The sequence below is a fragment of the Falco biarmicus genome, chromosome Z (genome assembly GCF_023638135.1).
Source record: "Falco biarmicus isolate bFalBia1 chromosome Z, bFalBia1.pri, whole genome shotgun sequence".
In the NCBI taxonomy this organism is placed as follows: domain Eukaryota; kingdom Metazoa; phylum Chordata; class Aves; order Falconiformes; family Falconidae; genus Falco; species Falco biarmicus.
Window position 1 is genome coordinate 31,831,558 of NC_079311.1, and position 16,764 is coordinate 31,848,321.

The following is a 16,764-nucleotide window of genomic DNA, read 5'->3' on the forward strand; positions in this document are numbered from 1 at the left end:
ATTTCCCCTTCCTTTCTCCCACCCAATAACTTCTGGATCCTTGTTTTGCCATTTTCAGCTGTGTTTAGCACATTCAAGACTGGGATCCTGGCATACTCCTGTCAGCATTATGAAAGTAGTCGGCTGATTAGATAGGGTGTAGGGGGACAGGACACGATAAGCATCTCACCTTAGAGAAAGCTGCAGAAAGAATTTAAACCACGGTGACATTTTCTCTTGCCCCAGCTCTTGTTGGCAAATGTTCTAACTGAAATAGCAAGAAAATCTGGCATTTCAAGGCACTGGGTTGGCTGAGTTGGGTGGCACACCACACAACAGCCACAGGAAAAGTACCCATGTTCATTGCAGGGCACATGGAGTGGTCTGTCTATATTTGCCCCATCAGCTCCAAAGCTACATCAGCAATACCCCTTATTATATGTCCCGGTGGTAAGTGGAGCACTGGCAGCAAGAAAACTCTTTTCCTTGAGAGTGATGGCATCTATGAATTACTTTTAAAAGCACAGAAGCAATTTGAAAGCTCAACCAGCTCATTACATTCTATTCCCAAGGGAGACCATCTTTCCACTTTACCCCCCCTAAAAGATCCAGAGCATTATGTCATATTTGTCTTTTGGTGAATGGATGATGCATATGGTCCTGCCAAGCAGTGCCAAGGCCCTTGCAAACCCGTGCCCAGAAATCAAGGTAGCACATGTTGCAGCAGTACTAAGGCAGAGGGTTGCTGGGATTTTTTTGAGATTTGCAGTTTGCAGTGATCTCATCCATGGGCAGAGCACGTGGAGCAGAGGGAAGGAGCCCATCAGAGGACTGTCTGCCCAAATGTCCTCCCTAGTTGTGTTTTATAGTGACAGGCCAGGCCATGGGACATGCTGAATGCATTTGTGGGCCAGTGGGAAAAAGATTCAGGGAAGCTCAAAAAACAGTTATACAAGGAAAGGATGAATAGTGAGACTACAGATGTAGCAGTCCCAGATGAAATGCTCAGAAAAGCAGAGGCCAAAAGCCATACCTGTGCAGTGGTCATACATCTCCCACTCCAAAGGATAAGCCAGGAACCAGAACAAGCCAGAAAAAGCAGCTTGATACCAGACACAGCCACATGAGACACAGCCATGCATTGACTGCTGTGGGCAACCAAAAATGTCACAAGGTGAGGACAGAACCATCTGCCAGCTGAACAGCTGAAGCACTTGCCCAGGAGAGGATTTTGTCATCCATCATCTGTCATGGCTAACAGGCAGCCCTCTGGCAGTGGTGCTCCGAGGGAAAACCTCTCTCTTATTCATTTCAAGAGTCTGTAAATGCTGGAAAGAAGAGCTTCCTGGCTGTTTTCCTATGGATATTTCACAGTACTGGCCAGAGAAACAAACCGACTTCGACAATGTAAGAGAGGAACAGCTAGCAGTAAAGTCAATGTGTAAGTTTTGTACCAGTGTCTTATGTTAAGACATGTATCAGTATATGCTAAACTAAACAGGTCTGTTCTAAGTTCCTCCAATATCTGAACGCTCCCTCCTCAAACGCACACACAGAGCTAAAAAGTTTCAAGGACTTTCCAAGAACGAGACAGCCCCTGTGAATAGATTTGAGACAAGGCTTTTAAAATGGGCTACAATCTAAACTTTATTGACAACAAAACAACAGCAAAGACCAGAATATGAGCACTTGCACCCCAGGAATCATTTACTAAATATGTCTTTATTAATAATGATTGCACAAGTGAGCAGGACTTTCTGCAGTGACGCAACAAGATGGGATGGTATTAACTCACAGAGGTCTGGTGCGCACTCATAATCCAAGTGCAAGAATACCTCTATCTATTTTTACCACCTTCTAACTCCTATACCTACGGAGAAATTTCAAGGCTAGCTAAAGCTTTAACACCAGATTCACATTTAGATTGTTAAAAATTGGATCTCCAAGCCCCTTGCTAGCCTTGAAAACATCTGCAAGTTCTGAATGGGATTTTCTAGCACTCCGTGCAATGAAACACTGTCCCAGCAAAAGTGATGAGAGCTTCACCTGTGCATTTTCTGTCAGATCTCATTTACACTTTTAAGTTGTGTTTCTAATCATGCAGAAGGATTCCATTTAAATGAATAAAAGGAATGAAATTATGAATTACCTAGGAAACATGAACAAGCCAACACCCAAAGTTATACCTTCCCAGCAGCCAGCCCACCCCACAGCTCCCAGGAGAAACTCCACTTCGGCACCAACCAGAACTTGCTGAAAACAATGTCTGCAGCTTCCCTCCAACTGAACTGTTTAGGAAGATCACTGTTGCCTTATGGAGTAGCATAGCCACCCTTTTCAATGCAATACACTTCAGGTGATCTTCCACTTCCACTTGTCAGCTAGCAGGTGCAGGAATCATAGTTTCTAAATGAAGAGCACAGGGAAAATCCCTACTTGTTCAGCCTTTTTGGTACATTACAGAGTAGCAGGCAGAATTGCAAATAATACTGAAAAGTGGGTAACACCTTGTCGCTTCCTGATGGGCAAGAAGAAAGATGAGGTGTGCATGCCGTAAAGGGTGGCAGCAGGTGGGCAGAGTGGTAAGTTCAGCCACTGTTGAGCTAATCCTGCAGCAAGGTGAGGCCACAGAGTCAAAATTTCAATCAACCCATCTAAAAGGTATTTGTGCTTTTCTTGATGCACATGCTGTGCAACTGCCAGTTCTGACACATGCACAAAGCGATCTGTATAGACTTTGTGGTTTTTACTTGGAAATGCAAATAAATTAAGTACTGATTTGTGTTCCTATTATAACTTGTTTTATAAAGTAGCATTTCAACTGACAGATCTGCCTTTTAAGTATAATCATTGTGCTGGAAGTACTATTTCCAACTTCAACTAATAATCTTGGCTTTTATTGTAATGAAACCAAGCTACTAGTACAATACGTATAACCTAATTGTGCAGCCCCAATTCACTTCAGGACTCAGCTGCACACCAAGCCCTTCCCTGATCTCAGCCAAATCTGTAACTGGTAGAGTTGTATGAAGACAGAAAGCACTATTCAAAGCCTGCCGTTACCAGCACCTTCCCTCATACTTGCTGTTGCTTCCCATCCTTTATACCAGAGACCAAGCTCGAAGGCACCACCATCCCTTGGCATTGTACTTGTATGCTACTGTGGGAGCATTTTCTACAAAGTGCTGTTCAGCCACATCTGTAATGCAGGGGTAAAGATAAGAACTGAACCCATCACTGACACCACCAGAAATAACCACAGGAAGATCCGATCCAGGACTTGAGCTACAAATTTCCAGTCTTGGACAACCTAGGAAGGAGAAAAGGAGAGCAAACAGAAACTGTAATGAGCCTGGTACTTTGTTGATATTGCTACATATATTTCAGCTCCAAAAATCTGTTTTTAAAATTAGAAGTTTGTGGTATGCTTTATCCTAGAACGGACATAGATCAACTTTTTAGCACTCATAACCATGAGCTGCTCAAAACCCCCAAACAATTCCTTCCTTTAAGCACATGGCAATCAGACCTTTTTCAGCATGTGCAAAAGTTTTTAGATGAGTGCGTATGTGAAAATTTACAGTCTCAAGCTTGAAGATGGCTTTATGATGAACTGGGTTTCTTTTCACAGAACTGCATTTCCCTTAAAGTGCCAGGACTTGGCCCTAGCGCAGCACTTTGACACAGGCATTGATTCCAGTGCAGGTGGTACCATGGGCTCGTGTTTGATTAAGTGTTCTGTTGGCTCGGATTGTGCACCTTCAGGGCGGCGATTTTGCATTGTGAGTACTGGCACAACCCAGCACACACAAAAAAGCTACTTATAAAAGTGATTCGAAGGACTTTTTTAATTAAAAATTGTTTCAGCTTCAGAGGGCTTCATTCATGGAGATTCTATGTTGACATACTACAGGGTTTACTTTTAAACATAAATTTACTGTTCATCTTTCTGCTGAAGTCCTCTCAACACATTATGAACTAAGCCCTGGTTTTGCTACTAGGAGGGTGCTAACAGAAGTTTTTCTCTTTCCGTATGCTGCTAGGTGCATTGCTCTGCTGTCCTACCCTCTCATGAGATGCATAGTTTATGCACACAGTAATTTGCCATTTTAATAGATGGATTTTCAGAAAGGGGAGAAAAATGGTGGTTAGGGGCTAATCTGAACTGGTGTTGGTGAAAAACTAGAAGACCTCCACTCAAAACAGGGCAGCCACACTGTGTATAGTCACTGGGAGGCAGGGAATGAGACCTAGCAACTGCCATGGACCGTGCCTGTAAGTTTTGTGAAAGATACACTTTCAGAGTGTGTGACGGTTCAGAGGTTTTCCAGATTCATTCTATCCCCAGCTTAAGCAGGACAAGGTTATTCAAATAATCCAAAAGCAGGAATTCCTCCAGGAGAGGCTGTTGTGGCCTCTTGCATGTGTGAAGAACAGGGACTCTCACAGCACAATACAGTTCTCCTTGAAGCAATGTGTTTCCCCCAAAATCATATTATTTATCAAGCAGGTGAAGCTCCCAGGACATGTTTGAGATGAGAGCAGGAGGAAGAGGCAGAGGGAAAGGCATGCAGAAAGGGTAAGAGCTTGGAAGTCATCACAGTCAAGGAAACTGTGATCCGCCCTTGCCCTCCTTACCTGTCTGATGAAATGTTCCTTTTTAACATGCCTGGAAATGTATCGAATGGAGTCAGCTGCCTTTTCCAGAAAGGCAATAACAATTTTCTCTCCGTCTTTTGCTTGCTTGTGTTTCTGCTTCCCCAGAAACTTTGATTTCAAGGTGGTTTCCTTTTCTTCAGTGTCTGAGAAGGAGTAACGATCCACATGGCCCTTCATGCACAGCAGCCGAGGCAACTTCTGGAGGAAGAGTCTTTTGACCCAGGGAGCCATGGGATGGTAGGTTGCTGAGGAGCGGTGGTGGACGTTGATAACAAACACAGTCACGATGATAGAGAGGGTCACAAAAATCATGATGAACAGCAGGTACTCACCAATCAGAGGGATGACTTTGGAAGAAGAAGGGATTATTTCCTCAATCACTAAAAGGAAAACAGTGAGGGAGACTAGAACTGATGTAGACAGTGAAAGCTTTTCTCCTTCATCTGATGGTAGGTAAAACACCAGGACAGTTAGAAAAGACAGTCCCAGGCAAGGGATTATTAAGAAAAGAGTGTAAAACAGTGGAAGGCGTCTCAACACAAAGGAGTAAGTGACAAATGGGTAAGAGTACAGCCCATCCTTCCTGTTGCCTTTCATACCCTTGGCATTTAAGATCTCCCACTCTCCATTATCAAAGAAATCTTTCCTGTCTACATTTTCATCCACTAAAATTAAGTCCACCATACTGCCATCATATGTCCATGACCCAAACTTCATGGAGCAGTTCTGCCTGTCGAAGGGGAAGAAGGTCACATCCATTGTGCAGGAGCTCTTATAACTGGCTGGTGGTGTCCAGGTTACCACTCCATTGTACTTCACTATGACTTTGGTCATCAGGGATCCTTCAAAACGTCCATCAGCACTGGGAGTTGGACAGGAAGAAACAGTACCAAGTTCAGGATTACGTTTGCCCCAGTCCTACCCCCTCACAGCTCTGCTTCCTACCCATCACCTGGAGGACAAGGGAAGCCAACATTCATACTACCTAAAGAAGCAGCCTTCTGACAGCACATGCAAGCTTCGCAGTGGCTGACATGCCTTGTCCAAGCTCTGGTCTAAGTCGGGAGCAAGGACCCATGCTACTCACTTTTCAAATAAAACAATGTCGGGAAGCCACAGGGACTCAGAAGGAACACGGATGGCGGTGATCCCACCATATTCCTCGGGATTCCAGGAAAGCTTGTGGTCGATCCATTCCTGTAACAAGCCAGCAGAGTCCTCTGCCCAGTCATACACAACAACCTCATTCCTTCTCCCACCACCCACCTCAGAGGGACTGCGTCGCACAGCACAATGGGCAGAGCTTGGTGAAAGACTGCTCAGCTGCAGGGAGGATGCTAGGCAGGCATGGCTGGGAGATGTTAATCCCTATAAGCATTGCCCCTCCAGCCACAGGTGGGTCTTAGTAACTCACCCTTTTGCAGGCAACCTCAAGGCAGGCACTTCTGGGGAACACTTGACATTCACCACCCTGCCCAGCCCACCTGAGGGTAGTCCAGAAGGAGGAGACACTTCCCTTGGGTGTGGTACATCTTCTTCCCTCTGACAGCCAGCCCATGGTGGTTTTGGCTCTTGATGACCCCATAGAAAAGCCAGCTGGCATGGCACCTACTACCCAAGTGACAGAGAGGTGGCCTTTAATTACTTTTCAGTGGAGACCTGGCTGTTTTCAGTGAGTGGAATACAACACCTGATACCTGTACACTGTCCTTGCAAACCAAATCATTGTTCTCTCATCAGAAAGACCTGCACAATATTGTGGGAAAAATAATATGACATTATGATAAAGCATTTGGTACACATTCCTGAAGAGATAACACTAACAAGGCAAAAGCAGAGGGATTCCTGGCCATTTTCATCATGCTGAACTCCAGAATAGTTTTTCTCTCCTCTTTTGTTTTTCAGATGGGGAGATCCTAGCAAAGTGGCTCTCACAACCTGGAGATTTCCACAGAGGTGCAGTGGAAAAGCAGCTTTTTGATCCCCGTTCATTGTTGATGGGGGTTTTCACTTGCCCACAAGAGCAGCAGTGAGAGGAGGCAAGAGCTGTAGACTGTGGTCAATATCAAGAAGCACAAGATGAACGACTTTCCATTAAGCTCCAACACTGAGAGGTCCCCAGGGATGTGGGGGCCTCAGCCTTCTCTGGGCAATTTCCTCCATGATTTAAGGATGAGCCAAAAGTGAAATTCTCTGCTTCTTCTCCAACTATATTGTTCCCCTCTTCTTCAATTCCACATGTGTTTCACAGCTATACCTACAGAAACTTGTTATTGCAGTCCTTTACAGTGTGACAGCAACCCAGACCCTCCATAGAGTCCTAAACACAGACAGTGAGAACAAGAGTCTTCCTCCTCCCAGGTGCAGGGAAGGGATGGGGCCAAGGTCCTGGGCAGGTGGCTGGTAGACCTGTCCTAAAACCTTGCCGAAAGCACAAGCAAAGGAGGCAGCTGCCCAGGATGGCACCATGGCAGGATTAATGGCCCCACTACCTGTGCCAGAAGAGACATGGACCCACTCTCCAAACTGTTCATAGGGCTGGCATCAGCTGCCAGGCACAGCCCTCCACCCCTGACTCCTGCTGCTGCTGAAGGAGAGGTGGCAGCTGTTCACATGTGGAAAGAGAAGAGGGGTCATTGCTGATTTAGCCTCAGCGACAGAGCACACAACTTCTAGTGTGAACTGTTCTCTGTGAATGGGCATCTACCAGATGTTTCCAGCAGCCTGGGCTGTTAGGTGGGCACAGACTCCCAAGTATGTATCCTGGACATCTCCTGCAAGAGGTCCAAGGGGGCTTAGGCTGGAAACAGACCTGTTACGCAAGGGGATAGTCAGAGCTGACAGCAGCAGCCAACAGAGTCACCTCACAGCCTGCACTAACACAACAGAAGCAAATACCCAGTCAGCCACCTAGAGATACAATCATCCCTCTGGACCTGAATTGGAGCAGCCCCTTGGCATCTGCAATACTCCTCCACCCCCCCTGCCCTGCATTGATTTCTCTCCCAGCTAAAGTGCTCTTTCATGTCTGCAAGGCAAATTGTTGCGTGCCATCTTACTAGAGCAGAAAATAGATTGTATGCGGAATTTGAAGAGCAGTTTAAAATGGGAATCTCCCTATGGGCTATGCTGGCACAAACCATAGCAGTGGATTCAAAGGGCCCTTTCCTCTCTTATCCCTTTCTTCCAAGCTGCTCCAGACCCTCCCATTGCTCTCCCCTTCCTCCAGGTCTGCCAAATTCCCATCTCTGGGATGTCACATCAGTGCTTAACCCACACCAAGTGGACCAAGAAACACTGGACCCAGATTCTCAACCCTTGCTAGTATACTCCATAGCTTTCCTGAACCCAGATACTTTCTTAGCAACCACTAAAAGCTCCTTTGCAACTTGTGTGTCTGCCTGCATGCACATCATCAAGTCCCACCATCTTGAGCACCTGGATGTCTAAGGTAAAAAAGAAACCCCTTGGATTTAAGCTATGCTCACCTAAGAAAAGCCAGAGTCATGTAGAGAGATGATGACTGTGATTCCTTCTCAACCTCACGCACTCAGTGTGAAAATCAGACTTCCCTGACCTTCCCAGGTCCTGCAGAAGGTCAGGGTCTGTGTCATTAGAGAGTTGTGGTTTGCTTTAGTGTTTTTTACTTTTCCCTACCCAAAAGAAAAAAAAATATTTTAGTTGTACTTAGTTTTATGGACCTTTTCCTAGCTGTTGCGCTTATACACTCTAATAATCCCCCAAGGACTGGATTGCACATGAGACCAGTTCACACCAAGCCCAAGTGAATGCATGATTCCCAAAGCAGGACACCTAGGTGAGGCCACAGATATGTAGCGCTCATCCTGACTTCCTAGGAGAATCTGCATGTGTGACAATCAGAACCTGTCTCTCACTTATATTCTGCTGCCTTTGCATTTCATTTGGGCCTTGATGTTCCCAGTCCCTCGGACGGAGAAGGAGTATTAGAAATGGCAGCAACTAGCCACAGCCCCGCTCAGCAATTCTGAAAATCACAGTGCTGAGTTATCCTGGGGAACTGCCCTGGGTAGGGCACAGTCTCCGAAGGCCTCCAGAGAACTCAGCATGTCTACAGTGCAGACTCCTGGGTAGTCACAGCATGAGGATCAGATAAAGTGGTTTCCACCTTATCTTCATCCTCCCTGACACCCAAGAGGCAATGAGCAGATGGTGGCGTATCCCTACCTCCTGCAGCATGTTTGGAGTACCCTGCAGCAGAACCTGATTTCCCACAGCAAGAGTGGTGAAACAGGCTCCAGGCTATACCTCTGGGGAGGTCAGTGCTGCAGTACAAACAGGGTGGTCATCCTGGATGGGCTAACCTGAAACGTCCCCACACAGGTTCATGCAGCAATGGAGAGGATGGGTAGGTGTCTGTCTGCATTAGTGTCTCAGCCCTGATGCCCTTGGGCAGCCTGGACTTGGATTTGGTCTGTTAATGTGAGTCAATACTTCAGGTCCTTCTCTTCTGCAGTCACTGTAACCTGAGTGAAGATGTCACCCAGCCAGAGGGATGAAGGCAGCCCCAGGACATAGGAAACTTTGCTGTCCTGGATGAAGCAAGCAGCCAACCCTTCCCTAAGAAGGAAATGATCAGGCTGAAATATTCTGTCAAAGGCTGCAAAAGGCTATAAAATCTTTCTGGGGATACTTGCAGGAAAAGGGAGATGAGGAGGGTGAGTGGGTGGATTTCATACCTGCAGATGGCAGGGCTTGGGTGTGCAGGGGCAGGTGGGTGCAGCAGCCTGCAAGGAGAGAGGGTGGGAATTGGGAGAGGACAGATGGGAGGTGAGGGGTTACCTTTGTAACCTCTGTCTGGCCAAGTGGCTACTCAAAGTAAGGAAGTCAAGATCTGGCCCCGTGCACCTGAGGGGCTCTGCAATTGCAGCTGAAGGTGAGAAAAATGTAATGCTGCAGATTTTCAGGGTAGGGTCTTAGCAGCTGGATTTGGATCAGCAGCAAATTTCTCCAGCAAAAGGGGAAATTCCTGTCCTCCCTGCAGCCAAGGGAAGTCTGAGCTTCTTCTTCAAGGGAGAGACTGTCTTTACATATAATGTCCATACGGTCCTGCTCCACCCAGAAGCTCACACTCACTGCAGCGCTACAGGTACCACACTGAGAACAAAAACTGAGCTGCATTTCTCCTCCACCAGCCCAGTGACCCCTGGGAACCATTTCCCATAGCATCATTTCAAGTACAGTTTGGGTTTTATGTCCTCTGCCTAAGATCAGCTGACATGTTTATACTCACGTGGCTGAGAGACTTAAAATAATTGCCACAAGGTCACTAAACTGGTGCAATGTAATCTATACCAAATGCAGTGTTCTTCAGGAGTGAACAAGAAAGGAGACTTAACAGTCTGACTTGCACCTTTCCCCCATTTGTATAAATTATCATCACTTCCAGAAGCAGTTATGTTAGAGAGGTCTCAGATTTTAATTGCCACAGATTTTAATTGAGGGTGGGTGGGAGGGTGCGGGGGTTGTAACATGCTGGTCTTATCCTTCTCTTTAGTTATGCTGAAGAAGAAATCCATCTGAAACACCACCCTTAGCTCGGGCAAGAGAGACAGTATTTGCTTGAACTCCAGGTCTGGGACAGGACAGTCCCTCAGGGCACACACAGCATCCCAGGGACAGCCCTTGCAGTATCAGGAGATGTTTCTTCTCTGAAGTAGCTGGCTTGAGTACACTGCTGGAGTGCAAGCCAGGAGAAGAGGCCTTTCTGCCTGCCTTTCTGCCCCTTTATGCATTTGCAAAAGTGAGAGGAGTAAAGTAAAAACTTCAGGTGAGGTGACCTGGTGCTGCTTTTGTCTGGCCACTCGAGATCACGAAAGGGGATGGATGACGTGGTGGGCAGCAGGCTGGGCAGGCCACTCAGCTCAGCAACGCCACACTGGCAGGGGAGGTCTGATTTGGTCTAACTTACCTGCTTCAGCCACACATTGGTTGTCATCAGCTGATTCTTCTCATCCTAGGGTGACACAAGGTAGAGAGGATTGCAATTTCAAAACAGCCAGCAGAAATGGACCCTGTGCCTGCTAAGTCTAAGCCTGCACTGAGCAGAGGAGATCACTATCATCCTGTTTACCCACAGGCCTGGGCTCTTTCACTATTGGGAGAAGTGAACTGACTTTCTAAATCCAGTCCCTGCTCTTGCTGGGAGCTCCTGAGGCTGGAAAACCGAGGCCAGGCATTTCACAGCAGCCCAAAGGAGCCAGATGCCAAAGAGCAGGGAGGCAGCAGGGCTTAGCCAGCAGGTGGGGTCAGGACAGACATGTCTGTGGGGTCCCAGAATAGCTGGTCTCCCCACACTGCTCAGCCTGGAGTCACTTTGGGAAGATACAATCTGAAATATTGTCCTGAACATGTAAAGCACAAAATTAGTCTGCCTTCCATGGCACAAGGGATGCTGCCAGGGGCCAGGGAATGGAAGAACACTGTTGTGTGGGTACCTCTGGTCCCTGTGCAAATTTCACTGTGTGTTGCAGTGATGGAGAGGAAAGGGAAAAGAAACATTCCAAGTGGGCAAGAACATGGAATTGTCTGTTATGCCTCTAGTGTCTTTTCTGAGTGGCCAGCTGGGTCAAGATACAAGCTGCCTTTGGCCTGGATACAAGCTTGCTTAGAATGAACAATGTCCAACCATCTCTAGCCTTCTTCACCCCTGTCCTGTAGCTGCCTTGTCATTAAATTGCAAATTTAGTCATCAGGGACAGTGGTATGGACTATTTGATTAACACCTGATGCAATGAGGCCTTATTCCCTGAGAAGAGCAGGGAAAAAAGGACCTTCAGGTTTGCTGCAAAACAAACAAGTCTTACAGCCTGTACAGCATGTCAGGCAGGAGGTCGTATCGCCAGCACCACATCACACTCGGCGTTTTGTTGCCTGATCATCACTTTGCATTTCACATGTCAGGAGACAAAAGCCAACAGCATCACCAACCCTTCCAGGTGGATGCACAACTGTCTACAAAAGAAGGGATGTTTTACCAAGCCCAGCACGACACTTACCACATCCACAAGTTGTGATATCTTTAATCCAAAAAGGACTTTAATGGTGTCATTGGAGTTTTCCACAGGGCGGACCCATTTCTGATAGCCTTGAAATAAGTGCTTGAGGAGTGCGTCCTCATTTTCAGCAATTGAACTGAAGGCAGCCACATCTGAAAGAGAGTGGGGGCATGCTGGAAAGCAGACGTGGAGAGCAGCACAAGCTGAAGAAGTAAGGCAGAGCAATGATGTGAGACTAATTTACCTCTAGGCAGCTCTTGTCTGGTACAATAAAATCTGCAGGAATTCAGATGCACAGACTTTCAGCAGAGCCAGGGCAAGGGGAGGGGAAGGCAAGGCACCCCAAGACCAACTGACACACACAAAACGACCGTCAGACCACAGCAGTGCTGACTTTGTACTAGGTTTCTGTTTTCTGTGGCCTCTTGGTCTTCAGTCTTTCTTGTTTATTATTCTTTGGGAGATCTGCAGGCTTTGAGCACCAGGTGCTCCCTTTCACTCTTGAGTAGTAAATATCCAGCCTGGTAAATGCCACCCTGAGGAAGAGTTCTGTTTTCTCAGAAACCTGTGGTGTACCACAGAGAGCTGGGGCCACAGGGTAGATCTGGTCACTGAGGGGCAAACCTGTGGGGTAAACCCTGGCTAGCTGGCTTGCAGCTAGGAACAGCAGCAACACACGGTGGGCATTTCAGGGCCCCGGGATTTCACTTGCACTTGGTTGGGTTCTATGGCCTCTCTGAGACAGGAGGCTGCCCTGCACAAGGATTCAGGGTGGTGGAAGCTGCAGGGCCTATAAGTCAGATCTGAGGGAGCCTCATAACAGAGGAAATTAATCCTCCTTCTGGGGCTAAGCAGGGGGTAGCAGGAAATCATTGAGAAAGCTGAATTCTCTCAGGTGGGGAGACTGTGTTTGGTGGGCTGTTGCTCTAGCAGAGCGAAAAGCAAAAGGAGGTCATCCATCAGCAGGAGGAGCTGGATAATGCAGCTGGTAGGTCCTCAGTACAGGACGATGCAGGTCTACACCTGCAAGACTTGGGACTCCCCCAGTCCCTGCCACCACATTCCCCCTTGCCCCTGCTACCACGAAAGGGGAAGGGCAGTTCAGACCCTCCATCCTTTCCCAAGTGCCAGCCCCACTCTCTGTAATGCTGAGGTCCTGACGTGACATCCACCTCTTCCCTTGTGCACACACACAGAGCACCCAAGGATGAGAAGGACTCCACCTTGAGAAGGATCTCACCTCTTGCCAAAGGCACCATGCAGGGAAAAGGAGCTTGTGCTGATCAGCCCTGCGCCATGGGGGTAACAGTCAATATTGCCGTGCCAGCAGTCAAAGGGGACCCCACAGGGTGATGCCCAGGGCCCACCTTGTCCCCTCACCCCCCGTGCCCTGCCAGCCCCAGTGTGAGCAGGACACCTGTGCCTAAACTGCCAGCCATGAGGTGCAGGAGGTGCCTGCAGGCAGAGGGTCATGGCTGAGAGACACGACGGTGTGAGGTGGGTGATGGGAAAGCCTGGGCAGGGGGGCACAGCTCAGGGGCAGCACACATCAGAGGCAAGGGGGCCCCCAGCAGGGTCCCTCTGCCACGGAGAGAGACAAAAGGGCATCTGAGCCCAGCAGCCCCTCCAGAGAGAAAACCAGAGGCAGAGGGTAACGCTCTGCCACATGCACGGAGGAGAGGGCATGACCACAGACCACCGTCCCTGGTCCCTGTCCATGCCTTCTTCCCCCGGCAGCTGCTGCCCTTCTCCTGGGAGAGAGAGGCCGCGCAGCCTCCCCTCCCCCGCGCAGCCTCCCCTCCCCCGTGCAGCCTCCTCTCCCCCGTGCAGCCTCCTCTCCCCCGTGCAGCCTCCTCTCCGCGGTGCAGCCTCCTCTCCCCCGCGCAGCCTCCTCTCCCCCGCGCAGCCTCCTCTCCCCCGTGCAGCCTCCTCTCCCCGGCGCAGCCTCCTCTCCCCGGTCCAGCCTCCTCTCCCCCGTGCAGCCTCCTCTCCGCGGTGCAGCCTCCTCTCCCCCGTGCAGCCTCCTCTCCCCCGCGCAGCCTCCTCTCCCCCGTGCAGCCTCCTCTCCCCCGCGCAGCCTCCTCTCCCCCGCGCAGCCTCCTCTCCCCCGTGCAGCCTCCTCTCCCCGGCGCAGCCTCCTCTCCCCGGTCCAGCCTCCTCTCCCCCGTGCAGCCTCCTCTCCCCGGTCCAGCCTCCTCTCCCCCGTGCAGCCTCCTCTCCCCCGCGCAGCCTCCTCTCCCCCGTGCAGCCTCCTCTCCCCGGCGCAGCCTCCTCTCCCCGGTCCAGCCTCCTCTCCCCCGTGCAGCCTCCTCTCCCCGGTGCAGCCTCCTCTCCCCCGTGCAGCCTCCTCTCCCCCGTGCAGCCTCCTCTCCCCGGTGCAGCCTCCTCTCCCCCGTGCAGCCTCCTCTCCCCGGTGCAGCCTCCTCTCCCCGGTGCAGCCTCCTCTCCCCCGTGCAGCCTCCTCTCCCCGGTGCAGCCTCCTCTCCCCCGTGCAGCCTCCTCTCCCCCGTGCAGCCTCCTCTCCCCCGTGCAGCCTCCTCTCCGCGGTGCAGCCTCCTCTCCCCCGCGCAGCCTCCTCTCCCCCGCGCAGCCTCCTCTCCCCCGTGCAGCCTCCTCTCCCCGGCGCAGCCTCCTCTCCCCGGTGCAGCCTCCTCTCCCCCGTGCAGCCTCCTCTCCCCGGTGCAGCCTCCTCTCCCCCGTGCAGCCTCCTCTCCCCCGTGCAGCCTCCTCTCCCCGGCGCAGCCTCCTCTCCCCGGTGCAGCCTCCTCTCCCCCGTGCAGCCTCCTCTCCCCCGTCAGTCTGTGTGAGGCTGTGGGCAGGGAGTGACCCAGCAGGAAGCGGCACAGCTGAAGGACTGCCTGAAGCAAAAACCTGCTCCCACACCAGAGCTTTCTGTTGGACAAAATCCTGCCCTGACTTAGTCTAGATTTTCTCAGGAAAGCACAGGCTTCAAGCAGCACTGTCACCCCCCACTTCCAGCCATAGCAAATGCCCGCTTTTCTTGGAGAATCTGTAAACTCTGAAGCCTAGCAGTTCCTACTCACAGGGTAACAATGATTTTACTGTCAGGTGTTATAGCACAGGCTGTGCTCATCCTCTGTTGTGGATGTGCACTGGTGGTGGCATTACCAAACCCTGGGGAGGTGGAAGCCCGCTGGTCAGAGGGAGCTTTCAGCACTCCTTTCCACCTGCTGTGCAGCTTCTGTGGCCACCCTTTGTCTTGCTGCTTTGTCATAAGCCTTTGAAGTCTGCTGTTACCAACCAGGAAACCATAAATGCCCCTTCTGCTTGCTTCAGGGTTTATTTCTCATGCCAAAGATAGCCTAGCTCTACCACAGCAAATGGAGGACAGAGTCTGGGGTCTGTCCTAGGAAAATGGATTGCCTGCCCAAACATGCTGGACCAGCATTGCATCTGCAACAAAAGGAAGAAAAAGAGCATATTTTCCCCACTCACTACCCACAACCTCAGCAGTCCAGTCCCATGACTCTCTGCAGAGACCCTGGCTCCCAGCCCTTTTGATTTCCCTTTAGGAGGTTCACAGGGGTGTGGTGTTGTTAAACACAGGAAATTTAATGGGAAAGCCATTGAATAGGAAAAATCCACAGCCCGAAAACTTGCAGGATCAAACCCATCTTTGTCTTAATGCTGGAATACATTGCACTGGGTTTATTTGAGTATAGCATCACACACACACTCAGCCACACACCCCATGGGCACGGTGTCCGTGGCTGTGTATGGAGCTCCTGCTAGGAAAACGGCGCCTTTTCACAGCCCATACTTCACATGAACTCCAGGGCCCTAATACTCCAAGAGGATATAGCAGAGAGGTGGTAAAGCTGGTTTGGGGGCTGGATGTGTTGATTCTCAGCTGCCAGGGAAGCCACAGAAAAGAGTGGGAAAGACTTGAGAAGTCTCACAAAGAAGAAAGCCAGAAGGAACAAGATCGGTGCCCTTGTAAGACAGCCTTAGGACAGTTTAAAAGCAGAAGTTTTTTAGTGAGAAGGAAGACATATCAAGAGGAGAAAATAGCCTAAACAGCTCCTTTGATCAAGCCCCATCTGATGACTAAGTTAGATAAAGTCATGAAGAAAATACTAAGCAAAATAGAGAAGCAGCTGTAGGACAGATGCAACCCTGAATTTACCATATGGTGCACAGAGAAGACAAAAGTTGGAGAGCTCCCTCGCAGGTTACTGTGTGTGCCAGTAACTGAGCACTATTTGCCATCTCCTCTCTCCCCCGGGTTCCTGCTTCTCGCTGCAGTCCATGCCGCCAGCAGTTCCTCCCCCGGCACAGGGGCAGGAGTGCAGGGCAAGGAGTCTGCTAAACAAATGTGTAAAACACCCCGAGAAATAAACCGGACATTCAGCCTTTCATCAGCTCACCTGAGGCATTTCAGTTTTCCTCCTGGTGATGGAGATTCTCCCACAACTTCCTTTAGCAGTGAAGATTGAGTTTAGGGGTTTTCATTAACTTCTACCCGGTGACCACCCCACCACCCCAGTTAATAAAACCTTGTTGCCAAACTGCTCGTGGTTGCAATACAAAGGCAGCAGCTGATACAACCCTCTTTTCCTAGTCAGACGGTGTTAAGAGGACTGAGGGAGGCTGGTATCTCCCCTGTCTCTGCAAGCAGCAGCTAACTGGCCAGCAGAAAAGAAATCTTGAACATCTGCAGCTCGGCATGGAAGAAAAAGAAATTGCACTTACCTGAGTGGCTCAGACACAGCACAAAAAGCACTAGGCAAAGCATGGGCACCACGGTTGCTTTTTCTTTAAATCTGATCTTTTGTCTCATCTTAGAAGGGTACTAAACCGATCTATTTAAAAATCAAGGCAGACGATTGAGTCTGCAAGGCAAGACAGCACCTTTGAGCCTTATCTTGCCTCATTATGATGCTCCACTCTGTAAATCACAGTTCATTGATTTTCAGTCAGCTGTCACATCCCGTAAGCCTAAAACAGGGCTCTGGGTCCTAAACTCTGACTGATTTGTTTGCGGTGGTATTTGCTGGCTATATCCACTGTGGTCTAGGAGTAGAAGCTAAGCAAGGTTTTTAATGAGGAGAAAGGTATTTTATTATGC

At 49.6% G+C, this 16,764-nt stretch overlaps 1 protein-coding gene across 1 annotated transcript; it reads right to left on the reverse strand.

Annotated features, from left to right (window-relative positions):
* Nucleotides 1-1,682: 1,682 nt before the first annotated feature.
* On the reverse strand, nt 1,683-16,764 carry CHRNB3 (cholinergic receptor nicotinic beta 3 subunit). Its single transcript, XM_056325582.1, has 6 exons — nt 16,389-16,764; nt 11,676-11,827; nt 10,589-10,633; nt 5,726-5,835; nt 4,618-5,500; nt 1,683-3,289 (listed from the first exon to the last, which is right to left on the reverse strand). Exons 1-6 carry the CDS (start codon nt 16,474-16,476, stop codon nt 3,155-3,157), a joined length of 1,413 nt encoding a protein of 470 aa, XP_056181557.1. The 5' UTR covers nt 16,477-16,764; the 3' UTR covers nt 1,683-3,154.

Coding starts and splice junctions, on each gene's coding strand:
- CHRNB3 (XM_056325582.1), bottom strand. CDS start 16,476: ATGAGACAAAAGATCAGATTTAAAGAAAAAGCAACCGTGGTGCCCATG. Junction 10,634..11,675: donor TATCACAACTTGTGGATGTG/GTAAGTGTCGTG, acceptor GTGTCACCCTAG/GATGAGAAGAATCAGCTGAT. Junction 3,290..4,617: donor AGGAACATTTCATCAGACAG/GTAAGGAGGGCA, acceptor TCTCCTTCCTAG/GTTGTCCAAGACTGGAAATT.